The 18,673-nt window shown below is 36.7% G+C and overlaps 1 protein-coding gene across 1 annotated transcript; it reads right to left on the reverse strand.

Annotated features, from left to right (window-relative positions):
* Positions 1 to 1,379: 1,379 nt before the first annotated feature.
* gc2 (guanylyl cyclase 2) lies at positions 1,380 to 18,673 on the reverse strand (the record flags this gene model as incomplete). The annotated part of the gene is made up of 18 exons (XM_082162547.1): positions 1,380 to 2,595; positions 4,186 to 4,271; positions 5,627 to 5,721; positions 10,867 to 10,965; positions 11,052 to 11,226; positions 11,393 to 11,585; positions 11,726 to 11,889; positions 12,768 to 12,916; positions 13,257 to 13,406; positions 13,514 to 13,670; positions 14,362 to 14,538; positions 14,668 to 14,748; positions 15,542 to 15,667; positions 15,749 to 15,845; positions 15,954 to 16,038; positions 16,131 to 16,479; positions 16,561 to 16,865; positions 17,920 to 18,673. 18 exons carry the CDS (start codon positions 18,671 to 18,673, stop codon positions 2,475 to 2,477), a joined length of 3,363 nt encoding a protein of 1,120 aa, XP_082018673.1. The 3' UTR covers positions 1,380 to 2,474.

Genomic DNA, 18,673 nt, shown 5'->3' on the forward strand with positions numbered 1-18,673 from the left:
GAAATGTACTCGTAACATCTTCATCTTGAATATCAAAAATCAAAACTGTCAGTCATAAGCAGAGAGATTAATAACAGTAAAGTTTCATGATGGCAAAGTTTCATAACTAAAAATTAATACCTAATCACTAAGATTGTTTAGTATAAATGACATTGTTTGGAGAATTCATATTCTGACTTAGTTTCTACTTGCCTTTAAAAATTGCTATCAATTACAATTATTATTTTATATATAGACTCAGCAAAAAAGAAACGTCTTTTTACAATGACTAGGAGTAAACATGTTTATAAGAAAAGTTATGAATTGTTTTTAAGGGCAAGCTAATTTTAAATCCAGATAAGCTTTATATATCTTTATTGAAAAGGGTTTGAACAATGTTTTTCATCAATGAACCATATCCACATGCACCTTGCAACAGTCCTTAAGACACTAGAGGACGTAGACAATTAAGGTCACAGGTCCAATAACATTAAAGAGACCTTTCTACTGACTCTGAAAAACACCAGAAGAACAGTGTGACTTTGGAAAAACTAAAATGCATTATTGAGAGAACCGAGAGATACACTGAGAGAATAAAAAGATACAGTTAATAATTATTAAGAATCATTATCTATAAAGTATTGGGTAATCTTGCTGTGAGTTTTTGAACAGGTTTTGAAAAAAGGTAATCTGGTTAGGGGTGACCTAGTGGCTCTGCAGTCTTATGTACTGGATAATCCACATAGGGCATGATAATGTAGGTCGCCATCTGCTGCGTTTACTGAAATCATAACAAGAGGGCACTGTTATACTGTATTTCTTTGGCTAAAGTGTGACTGCAAAGTATTTCAAGACATTATAATACAGTACATGCACATTAGCACATTCAGTATTAAACTATAGCTAATTTTTAAACAAATGACACCTGATATTTTCAGATATTATTTTTATTTTTACAGTACATGTGGAATTTATTTCAATATTTTTTTTTTATGAAATAGTAGTATTTGTCTACACATATACACTACCATTCAAAAGTTTGGGGTCAGAATTTTTTTTTTTCTAACAATATGTAGCCTATACTATTATTCCATTTCAAATAAATGCAGTTTTTTAACATTGTATTCATCAAAGAAAAGTGAAAATAAAATATGTCCTAAAAAATATTAAGCATCACAACTGGTTTCAACATTGATAATAATAAGTGTTCCTTGCGCAGCAAATCAGCATATTAGAATGATTTCTGAAGGATCATGTGACACTGAAGACTATTATTTAAAACAGAAAACAGTTATTTAAATTGTAATATAATTATAATATTTCTTAATATTACTATTTTTATTTATTCAAAAAACTTTTATTTATTTTATTTATTCAAAAATTTATTCAAAAAACAACACAAAACTTTTTTGCACTATACATACACTAATCCTGCTTCTAAAACCACAATATGGATTCATGCATTGTAATACATATTTTGATATTCTGTCTCAGCTGGTTTTCATAGTTTTCCTATTATTATAGATTTTGCTAACTGACCATCTATGTAGAAAACACTTCCAAAAACAAAAAACAAAAACTCATAAAAATCATATCATTTAAATTGCCACTGTAGTTATTCACTGGAACACATGAACACTTGTACTATCTAAAATTATAATATTCAAATCATCATCACAGGCCCATATGCACCATATTAATACTGGTAGCACAATTATGTGGGATTTTCTAGTTTCCCTCAATACTATATTTACTATTTTCTTCAGTCACAGACATGTTTTCTAAGAGGGATAATCCGAGAGTGAATGGTGTGAATTGATTTGTTATGTGTTAAGTCTTTGAGCCGGACCTGACGCCATTCTTTCGCTGAGCGGTGGATTCCCACAGGGTAAATTTAGCTTCTTGTGAGACTTTGGTTCATTTCATAAAGGTTGTTCATGTAGAGAATAAAGAAATGGGATGGAAATGTATCTTGTGTTTCCTACAGCTGTACATGTAAAGTGAGGTGAACCACCAAGACTCCAAATGAAAGGTTTATCTTACAGGACGGTGAACAGCCATATGGTTCGATATGTTGAAAGCTTCTTCAAAGCAAATGTTCTAATGTTCTAGTGAGAGAAAAAAAAGTGCAGGTACTCCCAACGGTTGGAATTGCGGTCACAGTAACGCCAACATGGCAGAAGTGCCGGTAAGCAAGAAAAAGTGAGGGTACGCTACAGATTAAAATATAGTACAGTATAATAAAATATAGTGCGCACCGCCCCACTTAGGGCACTGGTTTTACCAAAAAGTCTGACTTTCTACCATAACTAAGAGAAGTCCCTGTTCAGTAAACTGTACACTCAAGCTTGCTTCATTAGGGGTTTTTAAACGAAAAACAGACTGAAAACAAGCAAAGAATGTTTTGGTGCTCTTTTAACTTGTTTTCCATTTCTTCACATTCCATTTCATTCTGCGTACAGGTGTGGGTTCAAAAAGGCAAAGGTAAAAGGTCATCAGTGATGGTGGATCAAGACATTGCCCTCATCGGATAGGGTGAGCTGAGCCACCTGACGCACAGTGGAGATCTTCTTCACCGCCTTCTTAAGCAGCACCTTAAAATCTTTGGATTCATTTCTGTAACATAGAAAAACAAAGAAGGATCACACCTTAGTGTATCTAAAACTTCACCAAATGACATCACATGTTTTTGACTGTCCGTCAAAAACGTTTGTTCCACAAAAACAGCAGAAAGAGAAAAGTATATTTAAGAATACATTAATACCAACTTCATTTAACTGTTATATATCTGTTATATATATATATAAAAAGGTGGTTTAATTTGTTAACATTAAAGTCCCCCTGTGGTGAAAATCAAGTTTTTAAAGTGGTTTATATGTCTATGTAGTGTTTTTAATGCTTTGAGACAAACCATGTGCAAAGTCATAAGTCAACACCATTGCTGAGTATTTTCTCCTTAAAACTGCCAAAGACAGTCTCAAGAATGCAGTTTGAAATAGCTGGTGTTTCTGACGTCACAAACTACCTTGTAACCAATCACGTCAACGTGTGATTGTCAACGAGTGGATCGCTGAGCTGGTGTGAGCGAATGGAGGCGGGGCTAATTTGCATATTCATAAAACCATGTATACTAAATGAGGCAAGGGTGTAGAGTTACATTCAAGCTATTTTAAGGCATGAAGATTTTTTTTTTTCAAGGAAAAAACTTAGAATATGGCATTTTGTTGATCAAAGATGAGTTTTAAGTGATACAATTATTGACTACAGGGGGACTTTGATTATCTACATTAGTTAACAAATTAACAATAATGCAACAACAAAAAAAACCTTTCAACTTATCACTTGAAAAAGCACTGTAAACACTGTAACTTGTGAATATATATATACTTTGTTTTGGTCTATGTTAAAACATGTTAGATGAAACACTGAGAACACACAAGACATTCAGAGCATGACAGAACACACAAACAGAAACATAACAGCATGCCAAACATAGCCGACGATCCATTTTGAAAAGCCGGCTATCCATATCTGAAGAGTGCCATCCAATCTGGAAGGAGAGAGCTTTAATAACCACTATCTTAGGCAAGTCATGAATCTTTAAGACCAAAAATATCTATGAGGGTGTACAAAGTTACCAGAAATGATGACATCACCAAATCACACACACAGACAATTTCATTTTGATTTAGGGGTTACTTTAGTAAAAATCTACTACATTAAAAGTAAACTTTACATTAAAAAAACTTCATGTACAAATGTATAAACTGACAATTGTAGAAATGAACAGAAAAAAATTGAAATAGTGGAAAGATAAAGCAGTAGGATAATGTAGTATCATCTGAGAAACATTACTTGAAAGTAGAAGAACTGAGTCTTGTGTATGATTGGAGAATGAACCCAACCAAAATGGGAAAAATTGGCAGTAGCTTCCCGCAGTGACTCTTTACCCCCTGTCCTTTCGTCCTCCCCACCTCCCTCAACTCCCTGTGCCACATTGAGTAATGTTATACATTCTCCATGCATAACATTACCTCAGTTTTTCTTCTTTGCAAGCTGTGCTTCTGCTTTCCGCTTCTTGTATGCGGCTATCTCCTCCATCTGCAAGCCATGAGCCATTTGCCTGAAAAATACATTGGAGAAAATAAACAGAAGACACACACACACAGACTGCAGGACACAGGCCACGGAAAGGCCTCCGCTTACCCTGACTTGAGTACGGGCGGCACAGGGAGCGGTTTGGTGAAGCTTTCCCTCCCGGTGAGCCAGTAGGTTTCTTCTATGCCCTTGCCCTGTGGAGAACAGAGCAAATCCAATCCATTCAGATGACCTGTCGATCTAAACCCATCAACTGGATCACTCAAGAATTATTTTTACTTTTTGGATTGCACTAGTAAAAGAGAATTTACCGCATTTGGATACAAACCTTAATATCACTAATTAGTTACTGGCACATTATACCATACAGCTGCCATTTTGGGAAAAATACATCATTTAATTCATGCCTGATTTACAACAACTACATATTACATGGTTTTACCATCACCGAACCATTGTAGTATATAAAGTACCATAACATACACTACCATTAAAAAAGTTTGGGGTTAGTAAGATTTTTTGGTAACACTTTACAATAAGGTTCCTTTATTAAAAATGTGTTAATGTATTAACTAACATGAATTAACAATAAGCAATACATTTGTTACTGTTTTTGTTAATCTTTGTTAATGTTAGTTAATAAAAATAAAGCTGTTCATTGTTTGTTCATGTAAGTTCACAGTGCATTAACTAATGTTAACAAGATTTTAATAAAGTATTAGTAAATGTTAAAATTAACATTAACAAAGATGAACAAATGCTGTATAAGTGTAGTTCATTATTAGTTAATGTTAACTAATGAACCTTATTGTAAAGTGTTACCGATTTTTTTAAATGTTCTTGAAAGAAGTATCCTATGCTCACTAAGGCTGCAGTTATTTGATAAAAGCACAGTAAAAACAGTAATACTGTGAAATATTATTACAATTTAAAATAGCCATTTTCTATTTCACTATATTTTAAAATGTAATTTATTCCTGTGATGGCAAAGCTGTATTTTCAGCATCATTACTCCAGTCTTCAGTGTCACATGATTCTTCAGATATTCATTCTAATATCGTTAGCCTCATAGCATAATTGCTTAAGTCATTTTGTGTTTTTTTCTTGTTTTCCAAAAACATTGAAATATGACTTAGGCAATTATGCTATGAGGCTAACGATATGGTGATTTGATCCTCAAGAAACATTTCTAATCAATGCTGAAAGCTTGTTGTGCTGCTGCGAGAAAACATTTTCAGGCCTCTTTGATAAATAGAAAGTTCAAAAGAACAGCATTTATTTAAAATAAAAATCTTTTGTAACATTGCAAATGTCTTTACTGTCAATTGATCAATTTAATGTGTCCTTGCTAAATAAAAAAAAAATATATATATATATATATATATATATATATATATATATATATATATAATATATATATATATATATATATATATATATATATATTTATTTTTTTAAACTGACCCCAAATTTTTGAAGTAGTGTATAAACAAGTAATTGTGAGACAAATTATATGAAATGTTTTGGTTTGTCCTACAGATGAACTCACCTTGAGTTCTGTTCTGGCTCTCAGCTCTACTTTGTACCCCAATTTCATCTCCATCAGGATCTTCACTGTACTGGAATGGACATGGATTCTGTACGCTGCAAACACACAAACTTTAAGTGTCTTCTTTTATTTAAGTAGCACTTTTAGAACAATTTCCTTGCCAGTCAAAGCAAATTATACAATTGAAGACAGTCACTGAATTTCATTGATTATAGAGATGTTAATTATTTTAATCACTTTAATTTAATGAGACATACATGATTGATCTTTGAAATACAGAAACAGAATTGTTCATGGTGAAACTAAGGCTGTTTTTGAAAGGTTAAATCAGACCTTAGTTTATCTTCAGAACACAAATGAAGATATTTTTTGATGAAATCCGTGAGGTTTCTGAACCAGCCATAGGCGGCAACGACATTGCAACTTTCAAGGCCCAGAAAGATAGTAAAGACATCGTTAAAATGGTCCATGTGACTACAGTGGTTCAACCTTAACGTTATGAAGCGACGAGAATACTTTTTGTATGTAAAAAAACAAACAAAAATAACGACTTTATTCAACAATCTCTTCTCCTCCATGTCAGTCTGCTACGCTGATCACGTAGTAAACACAGTGCAGCGCTTCCGGGTTCTACGTCAGAATACCGCCTCACTATTGGCCGACGCTTTTCACGTGAGCACCACGACACATATGTGTGATGCCGACGCAGGAGCCAGCCAATAATGAGCCGCTGTTCTGTAGGGGTGGGAATCTCTAGGCACCTCGCGATTCGATTCGATTATGATTCAGAGGGCTGCGATGCAATGCTAAAACGATTATCGATGCACCTTTTTTTTGTGTGACCACCAGGGGCGGACTTTACCATTAGGCAAAGGTCGGCAATTGCCTTGGGCCCCGAGCTACCTTGGGGCCCCCAAAATGCCCTATTAACTTATGCTTAAGGTTTTAATTTTTTTATTATATATTTCTAAAACTCCATTTGCGAAAAATGGCATCAAATCATTAGTGTCGCAGACAGGAGGGGGCCCCCCGCCTCACTACATTGGACTATTCCATTATCTCACTTACTGCGCATCTGCGAAAGTGACAAGGCTGTGCCAAAAAACTGATGGAGAAAAAGAAGTGATTGACAGACAGAGTAGTAGACAGAGTAAAAATGAAGCGAGGCTAGCTATCCAAGCGGTGCTGAAAAAAGGAGGAAGCGGGAGGAAAGCAAAAAGTCTGTAAAGGTGTGCGGCGCGAAAGATAAACAACACGCAGTAACAGGAGGACTGGGAAATACACAAACAGAGCAAGACGAGTCTAAACGCGAAAATTTTAAGTTTCGAAGTTACCCAAGCGGCTCAAATAAAAGAAAAAAGTGAAAAGACGCTGATAAGTAACGTTATTTGGGAACGCTGCCAAAAATGACAAACTTTTTTACGGCTACTGTTGGGGATACAGATCAGGAACAACAACGTCCAATGCACAGAAAAATCGTGAAGCAAAGAGGACACGGAGATCGACAGACAAAACTGAGCAGTTTAATTGAATCATGATGTTTAAAAAAAATCTCAGCTCTCAGATTCTGTCAATTCTATTACGAAATTCAAACAATAAATACCGTTTTTGCCGTTTTAATGTGACGTGACAGATTCCTATAGCGGCACGTGAACTGATCATCTCTAGCTAATAGTAAATAAACACGAATTAACAATGTTGAAAGATACAGTATAACTTACCGAAATGTATATTCCTCATTCATAATATCAATCAAAGTGTTTTTCAACCGCGGAAAGAAGTAAAACAGCTGGAGAACAATCGTCACATAACATTTACCTCAGGAAAGCCATTTAATTGGCTAGAAAAAAAAGAGCTATAGAGAGTATTTGGCTAAATATGTGTACTATATTACTTATTTTAACCTTAAATTATACCAGCTGATAGGGCTTTTTTTCTTGAGAAAAAGTCATGCCTATCTTGTGAAACGTTACCTAATATTTATCCAAATGAGTCAATATTGAATCAAATCACAAGAATTGAATCGAAATGGTGAAATTTGTAAAGCAAAAAAACAAACAAAAAACATAGCTTAGCCTACCAGAAATTGTACCATGTAAACATTGTAACATGTTTCTGTTTAGGAGTAAAGAAGTGTATGCAGGATTTAAAGGGGGCGTTTTTTTTCTCCTCTCTAACCTTTACTTCCCCGTAGATTAGCTTTACCTGCCTATCCACCATTCAGTCGGTACATATTTTTTTCGTTCTCTTTTAAAGATTGGATGGGGAGGGGCCCATAGCCTACCTACCTTCGCCTTGGGCCCCCGATTTGCTAAATCCGCCACTAGTGGTGACCACTTGGTACTTTTAAAGCAAAGTATTTATGAAGACCCATAAAGAATTTACTTCCAATACTTTCTATATTAATTTTATTAATAAAACAAATGGAAGTGATTTGGCAAGTCAACTGTAAGGTTACATTTGCCAGCATATGTCCCAACATTGCAAAGAACCAACAGGAAAATAAATGTGTGCCTGTACTACTAGTATACTTGTAGTAAATGAATACAAACTTCAGCATATTCTGAATCTCTAGCATTTAATAATAGACTTATAAACAACATCCTCCTGTTATGTGCAAAGAGCAATATAATCCTTCAGACAAAAAAATAAATAAACATTTTGCTGTAGCAAAATCAAAATCAGCTTTCGTTAAAAAATATAGAATTATGTACCAGCAGCTCTCATTCAAAAATAATGCTTGTGGACTATTCTGAATAATTAGTAACATACAAAGCCGCTCTTATACACAACTAAATAATAAGAGTTATGACTTGAGATTTTTACTGTATACCACAATCAAAAACAGCTTATACAAAAAAAGTGAATGAACATCAGTCAAAATGTAACTTTTTGTGACTGGCATTGCAATGATACACACTGTGACTGGAGGGCAGTACAGTAAACCTACGTATAATGTACGTATAACAGATCGGTTTACAGCATATTGATGTGAAAACTAAATAATACAGAAAGCAGCTCTCATACAAAAAATATAAAATAGGTCACAATGAAATTGCTAATTTTCCATACGTTAGCTTTTAACGAAGATGGTGCCGTTCGAATTTCGCGCTCAGCCACCATCATACGTCTCTATTATGTGCACGCAACAGACTGACCGGGCATCGCCCGTCCGAGCTTCTGAGTTCCGCCTTTTGCGTTCCGTCAATATTACGTTATTAGAGAAAAAAAAAACATTTAGAAAATCGATTTTTGACATTTGTGAATCGATTCAGAATCGTCCGCATCGCGATGCATCTAAGAATCGATTTTTCCCCCACCCCTACTGTTCTGATGTCGCTTCATAACATTAAGGTTGAACCACTGTGTCACATGGACTATTTTAACGATGTCTTTACTACCTTTCTGGGCCTTGAAAGTTCCAATGACGTTGCTCCCTAATGTAATTTCAGAAAGCTCTCGGATTTCATAAAAAATATCTTAATTTGTGTTCCGAAGATGAGCGAAGGTCTTAAGGGTTTGAAACGACATGAGGGTGAGTAATTAATGACAAAAATGTCATTTTTGGGGGAACTAACCCTATAAGTGTAAGATAATATATCTTGCATCCTTATGTTCTTGTACTACATCATCATCAAGTGTCAAAGTTAAATTCCAATACTCAAGAATGCAAGAACAGAGAATGCATGAAAGTACCCAGACGTGTTCTTGATATCGAGGATGCAATGAGTGCAGACTTAAGAGAATCGAACAATTTAAAATCCCAGAAGTCATTGTGGGCGGACGACGTACGGAAGCCGGTAAGCTTGTTCTCATGGTTCTCACTTAAGAGTTTCCTGCTGAAAGCTTGCAAATACGTGATGGCTCGTGAAAGTAAACATTTGTCGTTTTATCTGGCATCATTTTAATAAAGTTACGAATACCTAGAGAAAGCCTGTATTACTTTTTAATTGGCATATTTAAAAGAATCTTAAAGTTGACAAAGCGTAACATTAAATATACATACTCATTTACACAAATACTAATGTAAATTAAAAAAAATGTCAAACAACAATAATGTAAGTACATATTTTAATAGGTTATGACATCTGTGATGTTATGTTTTATTTAGTTTGCATTGGATGGTGCTGTCCCACTGCTGAACAGTCAGATGAGCAACAAGATCACAGCGCATCTCAATTCTCACAAAGATGCGTTCTGTGTCCTTGTGTCCTCCCGAGCTCGTTCTTTTAAGCTAGCCTGGCAAGACTGGTCTCCGCGAGAACGCAAGTCCGATCTTTGCGTACTTAGAAATTAGAAACAGTCTAAGGGCCCTATTTTAACGATCTGAAACGCAAGTGTCAAGCGCAAAGCACAAGTAACTTTGTGGGCGAGTCTCGGGCGCTGTTGCTATTTTCCCGGCGGGAAAAATGCCTCTTGTGCCCGGCGCAAATCTAAAAGGGGTTGGTCTGAAGTAGCTTCATTATTCATAGGTGTGGTTTGGACGTGAAATAAACCAATCAGAGCGACATCTCACATTCCCTTTAAGAGCAGGCACGCTTGTTCCATGGCGGTTTGCTATTATAACGGCGGATTTGCCAGGCGCGCGCCGGCAGCGGTTCACAGCCGAGGAGACCGACGTTCTCGTCAGGGCCGTAGAACACAGAGAAGTGACATTGGGGATGGGAGAAACACACCCAAATTAACTTCGGTTAAACAGGCGTATGATAATTTGGGTAAATGTGTAAGTTAGATGAATGCTTTTATAATAAATTGTCTGTCTATCTATCTATCTATCTATCTATCTATCTATCTATCTATCTATCTATCTATCTATCTATCTATCGTAATAATGTATGATTTGCAAAAATGAAAACTGCTGCTTCTGTGTAGATGAGAGAATCAAAGTGTATGCGCGTTGTGCACAGGCTACATTGATTATGGCCAAGCATGCGCCCTTAAAATAGCATATGAATAACATGCGCAACACACCACTGACTTTAAACTATTTTTTCCTGGTTAGTGGCGCAATTGTTTTCTAAACCTGCAAAATAGCATGAAGGAAGGTTTGCGCCGGAACACGCCTCCTCTTTGCGCTGAACCGCCCCCGGAAGCGCAAGTGTATTTCTTAGTTAACCGACGTGCTTCTGTGGAGGGAAAAGTCCGCATTGCGCGGGTGCAAAATAGGAATGATACATGCGTCGGTGTACAAAGTCAATTGCGCTGGGTGCAAGATAGGGCCCTAAGTGTCACATGCTTACGCAATCCAGTAGACTCCATTCTAGAAGCAGTGGTAACCGTGTCCCCGAACAGACAGTACCGCGGCATGGTCAAACCCACTACACCAGCCACACAGGGACCTAATAAGAAAGCATACATAACGTAAATGAAATGTTCAACATTTTTTACATTTCATCTTAAACCAAATGGCATGGATCCGCCTGACCTGAGTGAAGTCCTATTCGGATGCGGACCGGTACATCAGGCATATGCCTCATTTTGAAGGTACCAACAGCACTCAGGATGTCCAGGGCCATGTTTGCAATCTCGGCTGCATGCCGGTTTCCATTGGGCACGGGCACACCTGATGCCACCATGTAAGCATCACCGATGGTCTCCACCTGCACGCAATGGAGACAGAGATATAGTAAATTGAAAGATTATGATATTCATGACAACAATGTTACATGGTTACAACAAAACAAAGGAAATCTCTGTGGAAGCAAACACATTTGCTTATACAGTGATTAAACAATTAAAAAAAGCTATTTAATAAATGCAAGTTACCTTATAGACATCATGATTGCCGATTACAGCGTCAAATGTTGTGTAAAGGTCATTGAGGAGGTCAACCACCTCAATAGGCTCACTGTTGGCTGAGATTGTGGTGAAGCCAACAATATCACTGAAATAGAGACTGACACTGTCAAAATGCTCGGGTTCAACTGTAGTGCCCAGCTTCAGAGCCTCTGCCACTGACCTACAGAGGATTAGGTAACGAGAACAAAAGACACTTTAAAACTGCACAAGTTTACTCAAATAAGGGAATGAAAGTCGTTCCCTAATTATTTCTTAGTGTGATGGTAAAGTCATTACTGTGACTGTGTATGGGTCGCTTACGGGGGCAACATTTGTGTGAGGAGTTTCTCAGTCTTTTGTTTCTCTATTTCCAGCTCCTCTGTCCTTTCCCTGATCAACTCCTCCAGGTTGGAGGAATACTGCTCCAACATTCGCAACATGGAGTCTATGATGTTGGTCTTTTTCCCTTTATTAACATTCTTGAACTGTAGAGAGATAAGAGGGATACAGAGAAAGGCAGAGAATATAAGAATACTGAGCTCTAAAGTGATCCCAACAGCTTACCAAAGCATTCTGCAATTTGTCTCCATTGCATTGTAGTTATTCAGGAACCTATGTCAGTAATCTCTGTTTTGAATCTTATAACCTTTAATAATTGCTCTGTAAAAATATCTGTAATTTTATAGAAAAATGCTACAGTAAAAAACTGTTACTGGAAGTTAACTTACCATATAAAAAATTTAAAATGTTGAACATTGCATCATATGTAATTTTACTGTGAAATACTGTCAAATTTATTGTTTTTGGAAGTAAAAACTATGAATTACCATGTCATTTTACAGTTAAAAACAAAAGGATATTCCCAGAAGTTCCTACGTGATATTACATATATTATTACATTTTATTTAAGAAAAGATGTTTCTTCTCATTTTTGTTATGAATCGTGTACAATACATTATAGGGTGATTTGTGTTATATTTCATGTTGTTTAGTTAATGTTTATGGCCTTGGTTAAGTGTAAAGTCTTATGGTTAAGTGTTGTGTGTTACCCTGATGTTGTATGAGTATTTTATGGACAGACCACTTATGATGAACTCTGATTCTATTTTACCACCTGTATAACTAATGGTGGTTATCAGTACATTTAAAAAAAAGAAAAAAAAGAAAGAGATTCTGGTAAGTAGGTTAGAGTATTGACATGATGTCACTTAATGAAATATATGATTAGTTGTAAAATATACAGGCCATACAATACAATGAATTTCTGGATTTATTTTTTACAGAACTGTTGATTTTTGTGAGAGAATAGTAATAATATCATGTGACTTTACGGTGATGGTCTGGCAGTGTTGCGGATGTTCACCTGGTCAAAGATTTCTTCAAATGTGGGTCTTTTCTCTGGCTGTTCGTTCCAGCAATTCTTCATGAGCTGAATACACTCCATCGGAGCGTGGTCCGCAGACACGATGGGCCGGCACACTGGAGGAGGCTTCCGGACCTTCTGGATGATTTCTGCATGATCCAGATATATTAAAGACTTACACATTGTAAAATAACTATAATAACTTGTTCACGCAACAATCTAGCAATATAGTCAAATAATTGTTACAGTACAGATACAGTATTACTATAACTTGTACATTAATACAGTGTTAAATTATTTGAAAGCAAATATTTTACAGATATTTTACAAACATTTATAATATATTTATGCATGATAACATACATCAGCTTTTAGATTTAAGGAAGGGGGTCCTTGAAAGGGGATCATCATATTTGTGTGTCTGTGTCATCAAAAAGTTAAAAAAAATAAAAGACATTTAATATAGATGGTGGGGTCATGTGACTTTACCATCACAAGACTGCTCCAGCATACAGAACGGAGGCCCTCGCATAACCACCTCTTGCATGATGATTGAGAAACTGTACACATCACCATGGTGAGTGCCATACAAACCAGGGTGGGACCCTCTCAGTATCTCAGGGGAGGTCCACAGCAGGTCTATTGGGGTAAAAAAAACAAAACAAAAAACATGAACATGCTATGTAGAAGAAAAAGAATATGGAAATGCATATAAATAATAAGAAAAGACTCACAATAAACCTTACCTTCAGCTGGCGGTTCAACATAAGGAAACTTTTGAGATTCCAACACCTCATTGTAGCCATAGTCTGTGATTTTGAGCACAAAACGCCCATCAACCACACAGTTCCTGGATTTAAGCCTTCCATGACAAATGTCCCTATGGTGTAGGTATTTCATACCCTGCATGCAAGTCATAAACACACACACAAAGCATGCAAGTTATGTAACTGCAAATTAATTTATGTAACAAAAATGTACACACTAGAGCAGTGTATCTCAACTGGTGGGTCGTGAGCTAAAAGTGGGTCGTGGAGTGTTCAGTCAAAGAAACAACATATTTTTTTCTGAATCAAGACTTTTATTTTGAAAGACGTGCATGAAAGCTGTTGACTCAGTTTAAGCAGAGTGTGCCTGAGAAAAACGCATTGTCCTGATTCAGTATCAGCGGTCAGATGAGATGTTGTCAGGCTATATGTCAGTGCCATTATTCTAATGTTATTTTCGTAACTTGTAACGAAATAAAAAGTCTCTCATCTCAGAAAAACAAACTTTCCTCTCCTGTCAGACGTTATAGACCTTATTCACAGCAGTGCCATTTTTGATTTCTAACGGGAATGAAAGCGAGGCTGTGAGGGATAGACATTCTATAGACATAGAGTGTTTCTGGACTGTTCTGCTGACGAAACACTGCAAAAATATCTATATATATATATATATTCATATTATAATTCATTGTCTCTTTTTGTGACATGATTTATGTATAAATTCAGAAGACATTATAAATGTGTTCTTGCTTTATTTCAATGTTGATATATTTTACAAGGCATTCTTAATTAAAAAATTCAACTAATCACATTCTTAGCAAGAGTACCTTGATGAGGTCCAGAATGAGAGAGGACTTGAACATCCAGTCCAGTTTGACATCGTCGTTGACCAGCAGATCTTCCAAGCTGCCACGCGAACAGTACTCTGTTACTATGGCAAAGACTCCGCAGTCGTGGAAGAAGCCTAGAAAGGTGTTAATATTCTCGTGCCTCAAATCTTTCATCTGGAGTATAAAGAACAATTGTAGGATTATTTGTAATAACCAATAACAGAGAACACAGAATGTGGTTCTACCAACAGAAGGAGTACTACACCTAAAGTTTGACTACGTAAAATCAGTGGCAAAACCAACCAGTTCAAAAACATCGCAGGTATTAGGAGTGATGCTCCGGAAGTTTCCATACGGAAGCCGTTTCAGCCATGCCCAATCACCCTGCCAGATGAGAAACATTGTAAATGTTCAAAGTAGTATACATTAAAGAAGTATTCCACACATTTTTATATGAAGTCTACTTTAGCATGTTTTACATGACCATTTTTAACCAATCATATGGCCCTTAGAAAAAAATGCTGTTTTGATTTTTAAGATTTCTATATGTAAATGACCTCTTTTGTGATTGACTAATCTACATGCATAATACTGTTCAAAACTTTGGGGTCGGTACGTTTTTTTTCTTCCATTTTTATATATTCTAAAATGTAATTTATTCCTATGATGGCAAAGCTGAATTTTCTCCAGTCTTCGGTGTCACATGATCCTTTAAAAATCATTCTAATATGCTGGTGCACAAGAAGCATTTCTTTATTATTATCATCAATCTTTTGTAACAATGTAAATGCCTTTACTGTCACTTTTAAACAATTTAATGCTGAAAAAAAGGATTAATTAATTTTTTTAAATCATTTTACTGACCCTAAAGTTAACTTTTAAAAGGTAGTGTAGTTCACACTGTTGTTCAACAAGGTTGTTCAAGCTGCTGAATACTGAAATCACATTGATATGTAACTGTGGGCGGTCACGGTTAATGGTTACAACATCGATCGTAACCATGACACTTTCTAATGACGTCGACTCGTATTTGCAGCTTTGTTTTCATAAATGGTCTATATGGACTGGGGAGGGATATTTCGGTTGAGAATGTTAAATCAACACTCTATCTTGAACTCATTTTAAAGTAAGAAGGAAAATCTGCCATTTTGGATAACATATTGAGTTGTTCTTTTACCTCATAAATGACGATATTTGAATTTTCATGGGTGGCTGGCGATTGGCTAGAGAACGGAGACTTGAGGCTTCGCTCTGAATTGCTCATTCTCGTGTCACCGGCCTTGCTGTCATCCAAGCTCAGCTTCTGTTTTTTTTGGGTTAAAATATTAATTATCAGAGCATGTGAATGTTTGTTTGTGTGTGTGCACATGTGCGTGTTACTGACCTTATTGCTCAGGGAGGGGTTGATGAAAGTGAGGTCATTTAAAGTCAGTAAAATTTTGTTCGGTCCCCGCACCAGTCGGATCTTATTAATTTTACGCCTATAGAGAAAGTTTCGAAATATTGTAAAGAAACTGTTGCAGTCTATACACTCTGAAAACAAACTTTATGATAAATTTAGGTTATAATTTGTTGATGAACAGGGCTACCTGATGCAGTAAGAACAGCCAATCGAGAAGAAGAAGAACAGAAAACCAGACAGGAAGATTAAAACTATATTGAAAAGATTCACACCTGTAACACAAAGGGTGATTGTTACATATGACATTAAAATGCATGCATTTCGATGTGTTAGTGAACACGGTATCATGTACATACACACTCACCTCCACGGCAGATGATCCCACGTGTAAACCAGCAGCTGGAATCAGTTTTCGGTGGCCCCGCATGAGGAAAATGAATCGGCCGACCCAGAAAGCGCACCATATCTGTCTGCATCTCTATACGATATGTAGGCTTCAACTCCCAAGAAAAGCCATCTGTGTCCAGCACCACATAGTCCAGCATGCCAAAGTCAGAAGAGTTTGCTTGTAGGCTAACACCTTTGAATAGCAGGTTTCGGGCATTTTGGGCGATGTTCCCCCCAGACATCCATTGACCGGAAGCCCTGACACTTTGCACAGCATGAGCCATGAACATGATGGAGGAGTAGATGGTGCCAAACAATGGGGACACCTGTAGAATGTGAAGGTTTTGCATTAGTTATTAGCATAGTTTTGAAACCATTTAACGCCCCATTGTAAAGCATCTTTGTACCTGCTGTGGTTTAAGGTGCCTGGGCAGCTCTCCTTGCTCCTGGGCCTTTTCAAAAACTTGGTAGAAAGACTGTTCCTTTGGGGACTCAATAGTGATGGTGAGCACGGCATCGTAGGCTCGTAGCAGTTTGCTGTTGTAGCGCAGGGATGGCTGGGTAATGTGATGGTAGGGCAGTCTGTAAAAGAGAGTATCGTAAGATATAAACACCAACGAGCCGTCGGTCATCCGCATGTCATGAGCTGTCTCCAATAGCATCTTCTGGGCTCCTCCACCAATCAACACCGAGTGCATAACGAGGATGACCACTGCAAACAAAAGCATTGAGAAGAAGAGATCAGCAAATCACAGTGGAAAACCAGCAATCATTTGTAATATCTTATTGTATATTATTTTATATCATTATATTAAATACAGTGGGATCCAACTGTCTGAGATGACACTGAATATATGTTTTTCCCCCAAAGACTTTTATGATAAACTGTTTTTAGGGTAATGCTAATCAAGACAGAAGCAAATTTTTCATGTGAACTTCTTTTCAGTAAAACTACTGACAAAAAAAAAAATATATATATATATATATATATATAATTCTAATCTATAATTGTGTAAATCAAATTCAAATATAATTTGTAGTTAAAAGTTTTATATTAAATTAATTAATTAATTAATAGAAGCCTTTCACTAGTGGTCTTAGACATTTGGATCTCACTTTACACTACCATTCAAAAGTTTGGGGTCAGTAAGATTCTTTTTTTAATTCATTTTTTAAGAAATGTATCATTTTATTCAGCAAAGACGCATTAAATTGATCAAAAGTGATATTATATACATTTATAATGTTACAGATTTCTATTTCAAATGTATAAAATGTTGTTCTTTTGAACTTTCTATTCATTAAAAGAATCCTGAAAAAAATAAAATTCTTGAGCAGCAAATCAGCATATTAGAATGATTTCTGAAGGATAATGTGGCACTGAAGACTGGAGTAATGATGCTGAAAATTCAGCTTTACCATTACTGGAATATATTACATTTTAAAATATGTAAAAATAGAAAACTACAATGTTTCACAGTATTAATGTTTTTACTGTATTTCTGATCAAATAAATGCCGTCTTGGTGAACATAAGAGACTTCTTTCAAACACATTAAAAAAATCTTACCGACGTACCTTTTGGAAAGTAGTTTAAATACTGAGAAAGTATCAGTATCAAAGCAAAGTTTTGAAGTAAACTCATTTGGAGTGTAAATTAGGGAATAACATGGAACTAGTGTGTCCAAAACAATAGTAAATGATACAGTTTGTTTAACATGAGAGCAGATACATTATCATCTGACATTAGCAGTGTTTTAAACTCACAACGAAGCTCTGCCACTTTCTTGACCTTGACCAGGGTATTACGCACGCTGGTGTGGTCATTACGAACAGATGCCACAATGCCAACAGGCATTCCATGACCACGCAGGGCATTGGCCAGCCTTAAACCCGCCTCCACCCAGACATCCTCAGCTGATGAAATGATGCCAACATGTGCCCAACTAAAGTGGCGCATGAAGCTCAGCAGCACAAGGGAGGGGAGGGGCATGGTTCGGGCGAACGTAGGGTGACTGCGGGTGTCTTCCAGCTCATTTCCAATACAAGACCAGGAAAACACTGCCTTATTCCAACTCTTTCCTAAGAGAGAGGCAGCTTCACAGTAGCCTGGGTTAACTGGACCTATAAACCCAGATGCACGTTTATAGTAACCAAGAAAACGGGCAAAAGACTGAGATGTCTCACAGTCCTCCTCCAGGATGACATAATCGAACGTGATGCCCTGTGAGAGGAAGGGGTCCTTGTTGATGTGCTCCACAGCTAACCGCGCAGCCACGCCGGGCTGGGCTTTGGTGAAGAGGGGGTCACATGACCAAGGCCCCACCACCCCAATCCTTACAGTGGCAGCAGAGGTGGCAGGGAAGAGGCACAGAAGGCTTACAGTGGACCACAATAGCCAGAAACATAAATAGGTATGTTTGTGATTATTAGAGAAATGGTGTCTTCGGTCAGGGGTTTGGAGTCCTCTGGTGGCCAATGCTGGAAGTAAGCTGTGAAAGGCACTGGATGACCGTTGCAT

The sequence above is a fragment of the Leuciscus leuciscus genome (assembly GCF_965113295.1).
Source record: "Leuciscus leuciscus genome assembly, chromosome: 2".
Lineage (NCBI taxonomy): Eukaryota > Metazoa > Chordata > Actinopteri > Cypriniformes > Leuciscidae > Leuciscus > Leuciscus leuciscus.